At 44.9% G+C, this 7,693-nt stretch overlaps 1 protein-coding gene across 2 annotated transcripts; it reads right to left on the minus strand.

Moving 5' to 3' along the window:
* Positions 1 to 289: 289 nt before the first annotated feature.
* On the minus strand, positions 290 to 5,421 carry LOC123132149 (probable apyrase 6). Of its 2 annotated transcripts, none has more exons than XM_044551912.1 (8): positions 4,702 to 5,421; positions 4,155 to 4,267; positions 3,822 to 3,929; positions 2,476 to 2,518; positions 1,914 to 2,054; positions 1,117 to 1,214; positions 836 to 1,032; positions 290 to 739 (listed from the first exon to the last, which is right to left on the minus strand). In XM_044551912.1, the coding sequence occupies exons 1-8, from the start codon at positions 5,207 to 5,209 to the stop codon at positions 484 to 486; spliced, it is 1,464 nt and encodes a 487-aa protein (XP_044407847.1). In that variant the 5' UTR covers positions 5,210 to 5,421; the 3' UTR covers positions 290 to 483. The 2 variants fall into 2 exon arrangements, with proteins under 2 accessions (XP_044407847.1, XP_044407846.1); XM_044551911.1 differs by having other exon boundaries at positions 1,914 to 2,099; positions 4,702 to 5,419.
* Between the last annotated feature and the right edge of the window lie 2,272 nt (positions 5,422 to 7,693).

Consider the following 7,693-nt stretch of genomic DNA (forward strand, 5'->3'; position numbering starts at 1 on the left):
ATCTCACACGCCAAATGTAAGAAATCTTACTCCATTCTTCAGCATGAATCATAACCAAATTCTCCAATTTATTCCTGCAGCAAAAACATATATTTCCGCCATTCTTTTTTAACAGTTCTACAATAGGGGTTTTATCTAGAATTTTCACCACAAAAGCGGTTATTGGCGATCAACTCTTTATGGCGAATCTGCCAGAATTGCTCAAAGGGCCAGTTTCCTTGCGCCTCCGCTGACGACCTAACTATATGATGACACAGAAACTTTAAAATCTGTACTCATGCACGCAAAATAACAAGATCACAACTTGAGCTAAGATTAATATACTCCTCCTTCCCAAAACAAGTGTCGCTGATTTAGTACAAAATTGTACAGTATATGCCAGTAAAACGATTAGTATGTAACAAAATGTTCTACAGCATTTCAATACATGCCACATACAAGTGTGCTACCTTTCATGCTCCACCACCTGCACAACGCTCAGCGTCAGCTGATGCGTGTCATAATGTATCGGCCTTTCTCTAAATCATATATAATCTTTGTCTTGGGCTTCCTCCATCTCAACACCAAATATATTCCACAAGCAAGAAACGCTCCCAGCACGGCGAGCAGTGGTCTGTGCTTAGGTGACCGTGTTGCCACAGCCCTTGATGCCCCTAGAATCCTATGTTTTGTATTTGCAATGAAAGCTCCTAGGGCCCACTCAATATGAGTGTCGCCGACCTGATTTGAATACTCGATCCTGCTCAGAGGAAATTTTAAGTAGCAAGCGCATAAGATTAGTCAAGGGTAAATTTCACTCAAGAAGAATGATGGTGTCCTGATATGATATGCTTGCCTCTTGTCATCCAATGGTACACCAAGGCTGTCGTGCAGTAGAGCTACAATGTATGCCGACGAGAAGCAATACCGAGAGAAATCTTCATCTGAATGATTGAGATACTTTTGTCTTAGTGTGGACAAGTCCTTGTTGCAAAGTTGCTCTCCAGCAACCACAAAATCAGACAGTGATGAAGACCGGTCTAGTCCAAAGAACTGGAAGAGGATGTATAGTCAGAAGTGCCCTAAGAAAAGGATGGTATGTGCCAATGGAAGAAAAAATGAGAACATGCAGTGGACCTTGGACGTAAAATAGAAATTTTCAGTTGCTAGGAAATGCCCAAGCAGCTCAGGGACGAAATTAGATCCTAGGTGACATTGCTGATACTCACACCTTTCTGCATTCAAGACAAAAGTTACGGGTATGCAGGTGGATATGGATATAGAATATAAATGCTGGCAGTGCAAATCTAAATGTCCGATAAAAATGGTACTAAATCTAAGAACATCATGCTCAATTGAGTTTCTTATAAGTCACGATAAAGAGCAAGCTCAACAAGGTATTCGAAGTGCCAAGATTTGCAAAAGATATTAATTAGGTTAGTAGGAGCCAAGATTTACCAAGATGGGTGGTGGGTGTTTTCACTCCCCCTAGGTTTCAGGGTTGGACCATGTAACTCCCTCATATAGAACTGTGTCAGTAGGAGCCTTTCCTACTATCTTGACCGTTCAAACAAAAAAGATGTTAGGTCAATGCAGTCAAGAACCTCCATCTTACTTGACATCAAACAGTTACATCCTTACAGGGATATCCCTCATTATACATTGCAGTTTTGAGTTCATCATGACAGTGCCAAAATTTCTAACTTCAGCTGACGGTACTCTTAAGCATAGGAGCAATAAAGAGAAGGGTATGCCATTGAAAAATTACAGGTATATCCCTCTCATTATGCATTATAGTTCATGACAGTTCCAAATATTATAACTTCATCTGACGGTACTTTAAGCACAGGAATCATGAAGAAAAGGATATGTAGACTAAATAAACATAAATACAGATAAAGAAAAAGGGATCAAACTTCACATGCATTTCTTACCCTTTCCTTCTTGCATCATCATCAGTGAAGAAGATCTACATTCTTTATAGTTTCCGCTTCCATTATCAACATATTGGTTCTCTAAATTTGATCTTGATGCACCGCTTGTTCTCGCCAATACTTTCCGTTTGTGAGAAAATCCTTTAGGGGCACAAGGATCAACAAGTGTACCGTTTTTGAAAGATCCTTCAATTGCACGAATCATGATGAAACACTGGTTGGTACTTGTACTTCCAAAAGAGTACTATATTTGTAATTTAAAGTTAACCAGTGGAATTACAAGAACATCTCTTAAATTCCTAAAAATAATAAAGGATGCAATACCTTCAACAAACTTTTTCTTTGAACTAAAATCCTGGGACATTTGTACTGTGGGAGCAACCATAGCTAAGTATTAGTTGTTGGCATTCTACTATGGACTAAGAAAGGGTTTTGTGATTAATATTAACATTGACATTCCTATTTGCAGGTAGTTTGTGTTCCCTTATCCATCAGATGCTGAATTGCCTCATTGCAGCAGATGGAAAATGGCTGGATTGAATGTTTTAACACACAGTAATACCTCTTGACTTCAGTATTTCACGGTATGAGTCTTGTGCTGCATTCTGTGAAAATAAGTGCGTAAATCAGATTTTCAATCTACACCACAATATCACAAGATCAGAAATACATCATATTCCAGGGGACCCCCCCCCCCCCCCCCCCACACACACACCCTATTAGATCCCTGGGATATGTGTTTAGCATGCGTAACAAATGAACCTCACAACACTTTTGGCAGGTTGATTAATTAAGGTGCAAATAACACATTAAACCACAATGCATGGAAACCATGCAGCTACCAATCTGTTTATATCTCACCAAATGGACAGGCACATAGCGTTATAGATGTTTCTTCTAAAACATTGCCAGACTGCATAAACATTCTTTTGAAAATTAAAAACTTCAGGAAACTTGCTCAAAACTACCTTTTGAAACTTCAAGCTCAATAACAATGTGCTTCAATCATGTTTTTGAAATTTTACTTGTCTGGAACTTTGATTATCAAAATTAAAACTCTCAAGGAACTCTTCAAAATTTGAGTTTTGAGACTTTACTTGTACTCAACACCACCATGTAACTTGAGACAAGAAATCTGAAACTTTATATCCAAGTTCCGGAGGACGTAACTTTAGACATGAAGCATGACTCTCTTTCTTATGAGTTGTGAGCATATTCAATGCATCCGCGGGCCGCAATTTGATGTTTGGGAGCATTTAACAGTGCACAAGATATGAAATGCCTCGTCCAGTGAATTGGTAGTAATCAGTACCAATAATTATAGCTTTCTCTTAGTGAAACAAATTATAGCTTAACGGAATGTGTTTGGTTGCTATTCACACAAATCTCATAGTCACACTGCTATATGGGTGACATTTAGATCCCTTGGAACTATTCAATCTCTGACAAGAACCATGCAACGGAATGTATTTGGTTGCTATTCACACGAATCTCATAGTCACACTGCTATATGGGTGACATTTAGATCCCTTGGAACTATTCAATCTCTGACAAGAACCATGCAACGGAATGTATTTGGTTGCTATTCACACGAATCTCATAGTCACACTGTTATACGGGTGACATTTAGATCCCTTGGAACTATTCAATCTCTGACAAGAACCATGCAACGGAATGTATTTGGTTGCTATTCACACGAATCTCATAGTCACACTGCTATATGGGTGACATTTAGATCCCTTGGAACTATTCAATCTCTGACAAGAACCATGCAACGGAATGTATTTGGTTGCTATTCACACGAATCTCATAGTCACACTGTTATACGGGTGACATTTAGATCCCTGGGAACTATTCAATCTCTGACAAGACCATGCAAATCAGGATTCGACGTATCAAATAACTCACTTGTCCAAAGTTTAGAAAGCTGTTGCTATAGAGAGTGTATGTTGTTCCCCCAAAAGTAAAATTAGTTGATAGTTCCAGAGGAAGTACTTCGTCGGAAACAAACGTCAGCTGAAACAAATAGCAGCAATTACATTAGCAGGAAACTGCAATTTCTTGGAATACAACAGAACAATAACCAATGTGTGTGTGTGTGTGTGTGTGTGTGTGTGTGTGTGTGTGTGTGTGTATTGAATTATGCACGACTATACTGATGTTATTAGCATGCAATGCATCATGGTTAAACAAACAGAGCCAGCACATGAAAGCAGACCGTGTATGTGTTCATGAGAGAACCTGAGCTGAAGCACCCCCGAGTTCAATTATTCCAATTGTTTTGTGAGGATCCCCTCCAAGTGTGCCCAGAGCATAGTTTGCCGCAACCCAAGCATAGACGCCTTCATCAGAACCTATATAAGAAACATACCAGCCAAAGTAAAAAAAAACTCAGACATATTTCAGCTAATGACACGATAACCATCTAGATCCATCATACAATCACCCTCACCCACACAAAAACTAATTTGCAGTCAGTTCCATACCGCCCAATATTATTTGTATCAGTCAAATCAATGTTTTCCATGCCCCATGATTTGCTCAGTTTGTTGATGTTATCTTAGGCCCCTCCAATAATCCATAGCAGAAATTTCTTAGGGGTTCGACACATAATCACTTTGGTCATATGCAGAGGAAAGTGGGGGGACAGAGAGAGCAAATTCATTTCTTGGGGAAGAAATGATCATGCCGGAGGCTTACTTGGTTGCTTTAATAAGTTAAAGGCCAACAATAATAGACATGCAATAATTTACTTTCTTTAGTAAGGTGATGAAGAAATTGGCGGTACCTGGGATCACCTTTGCCCATGAGTCCTCGAACCGGAACCCGGAGGCCCTGAGGGCGTTCCTGCAGGACACCAATATCGCCTCTCGAACGCTCTCCTCGAGCAGCCGCAGGCCAGCGGTTGCCATCAGCCGCACCTCTGTTGCTGCGGCGGCCCCCTCGCTCCCTACCTTCTCCTTGGCAAATTCCAACAGCGGCCGCAGCGACTCCCCTGCGCACGCCGTGTCCGCGGCGAAAGAGGAGAGCCCCGGGGAGACGCGCATCACGGCGGAGCGCGCCAGATCCGGCCGGCCGTCGGGCCCCAAGGAGAACACGTGGGCCCGGGTACCGGTGCTGCCGCCGTCTATGATGATGGAGAAGCTCGGGGAGGGGGCCGGCTGAGGCGGCGGGGAGAGGAGGTGGACGAGGGTGGAGACGACGATGGCGAGGAGGGCGGAGCCGAGGCAGAGGCCGCAGAGGCGGCAGCGGCCGCGGCTTGCGCGGGGGGAGAGGGGCTTGGTGGGCTCCGGCATGGTGGGCCGGGGACGAGGTGTCCGGCCGCCACCGATGCCGCCGCAGTGACTCGTCGACGGCGAGGGAGGCGGCGACGACGACGAGTTTTATTTTTATTAATTTATTTATTTATGGACGCCGCTAGCCAGCGCTTTAAGCGATCGCGAGCAGCCGGTCGAAAAGTCTCAAGCCGTGGTTTCTTCCGCTGTGGTCGTCTGAGCAACTTCGATAGTTTCGAAGATATCGAAGGTTTGCTTGTTTTTTTAGGCTTTATCTCTTTCAATATTGGTTATTCAGAGCCAGCAACTGGCTGCCGGATTTCGGCCCCTCAATAGCGCTTCGGAAGTCACTCTACATCATCGCCTACTCCGACGTTGACTAGGTTGGCTATCCGGACACGCATAACTTCACGTCAGGCTATTGTGTCTACTTCAGGCCCTTTCTGTAAAGACTCCTTAAAATTGGAGGATTCTATAAACGCAGGGATAGAAAAAACACAGGAATAGGATGGGAATGCACGTGCAAAACGGAGCATTTGAAAACATAGGATTTCTGTGAACCTGGGTGTTTGGTTCACATGAATTGGAAAAACACAGGAGTGGAGAAACATGGTCAAATTAAAGTCAGACCACATGAAAATGAAAAAAATAAGAATCTTATTATGCCAGTAATGCAATTAGTCATGTTCTTCATGCATATTAATTTGAAAAGGACATCCAACTGGATATTAAAATTCCTATGTTTTTTTTGAAAGAGACACCAAAGGGAAAAAAATCATCCAGTTTTGTTTTGCTCCACTCCTAACCAAATGCACGAATAGTAGTACCATGGTAGTTCCATAGCAAAGGATCCCTGAGGGATTGACATGAATGCAGAGTAACAAAGTGATGCAACGAGTGTACAACCTCTTTGGCATAACCTTGTCGACCTCAGCATCATTGGGTTGGACATAAAGGATGGTGATGCTGGTGTGTCTGTTTGAGGCGGGGAAGAAGATCTGAGGCCTCGGGAAACGGCGCTCAGGGTACTGCTCCGCTGTGATGGACGGTTCCGTCGTTGGAGCAGCTCCTGTGACGTGTACGGCGGGAGGCTAAAGCGGGACAAAACATACAACATTAATCTGAAGTGGGACTCTAATATCATCTGCAATAGATGATGTAAAATACATCACCAAAAAGTGATAGATGTAAAACGCATCAGCCGCGCCATGGCTGCTCCGACAGATGCTGTAAATACTGTTTAGTCTGAACTTAACTGAAAAAACTGAACTTTAAAGTCGAAACTGAATTTTATTGTCGAAACTGGTTGAACTAGTAGAAGAGCATTGCAATAGATGTTTAGGGCGTTCGAGCACTAGTAGCAGAGAAGCAGTTATCTAAATCAGCAGGCACTCAAGCAGGGAACGCACTAGCAAAGAGCAAGTCGTGCAGCAGCACCATGAGCGAGTGCTAAAGCAGCAACTCCTGTAGCTGCTGGAGGTCGTGCAACAACAGTAGCAGCTCGAGCGAGAGCAAGAGCAGAGCAGCAGCACGAATGAGAGCAAAAGCGGAGCAGCAGCGCGACCGACAGCAATAGTAGAGCAGTAGCAGCATGAACGAACGAAAGCAAGAGTAGTGCAGCAGCGCGACCGACAGCAAGAACAGAGCCGCAGCGCGAGCGAGAGCCAACACAGCAGCAGCAGTAGCGCGAGCAAGAGCAGGAGAAGCTGCAGCTAGTGCCGGTGTGGAAGTCGCCGTCGAGGAAGCAATGACATGGGGGAGAGATGTCGTGGATGAAGTGGCCGACGATGGTGCCGTCGATGGAGACCCGCCTTGGCTACTCGGTATCGAGCCCCGGCAGCCCCGTGAGATCGAATAAAAGATAAAATGCAGCGGTGAGTGCAGAACCTCCTTGGTGGCGCCGAGTTGACCTCGGCTTCATCAAAGGATTTGGTGAGGGTGCTACAGTTCCGGTGGGGTAGGTCAAGACGGTGTTGTGGGGATGGAAGTGGCACGATAGATGAGGCGAACGTCGGGGCAGCACCTTGGAGGTGGAGGACGGGGCGGCTGATCCGGTGGGACGACGAGATCGATGATGAATCCTCATCCGATGCGGTGGATGAGGGACGACAAGCTGTTGCGGTGGACGACATTGTTGGGGAAGAGTCTCTGGCTGGGCGGCGGTCGGGAGGCCGACCGAGGAGCGTGGGAATTCATGGGTTTTGGCGGCCTCGGTGTACGAATGGGGGGGCGAAGGGGAAGGTAGGGGGAACCATGGCTTAGGGACGCGCTTGTCTGAAATGTAGGGTAAGTTACCAGCATACCTGAGGGAGTCCTGGATTAGGGGGTCCTCGGACAGCCGGACTATATACTTTAGCCGGACTGTTGGACTATGAAGATACAAGATTGAAGAATTCGTCCCATGTCCGGATGGGAATCTCCTTGGCGTGGAAGGCAAGCTTGGCAAATACGGATATGTAGATCTCCTCCCTTGTAACCGACTCTGTGTAACCCTAACCCCCTTCG

Source organism: Triticum aestivum, chromosome 6A, assembly GCF_018294505.1.
Source record: "Triticum aestivum cultivar Chinese Spring chromosome 6A, IWGSC CS RefSeq v2.1, whole genome shotgun sequence".
Classification (NCBI taxonomy): domain Eukaryota; kingdom Viridiplantae; phylum Streptophyta; class Magnoliopsida; order Poales; family Poaceae; genus Triticum; species Triticum aestivum.

Bases quoted from the DNA above. Each gene is read 5' to 3' on its own strand.
- LOC123132149 (XM_044551911.1), bottom strand. From the start codon at position 5,209: ATGCCGGAGCCCACCAAGCCCCTCTCCCCCCGCGCAAGCCGCGGCCGC. The intron at 2,519-3,821 runs GTGAGTTATTTG...TTATTTTCACAG, and splicing joins GCTTTCTAAACTTTGGACAA to AATGCAGCACAAGACTCATA. The intron at 1,033-1,116 runs GTCCACTGCATG...ATCCTCTTCCAG, and splicing joins ATTTCTATTTTACGTCCAAG to TTCTTTGGACTAGACCGGTC.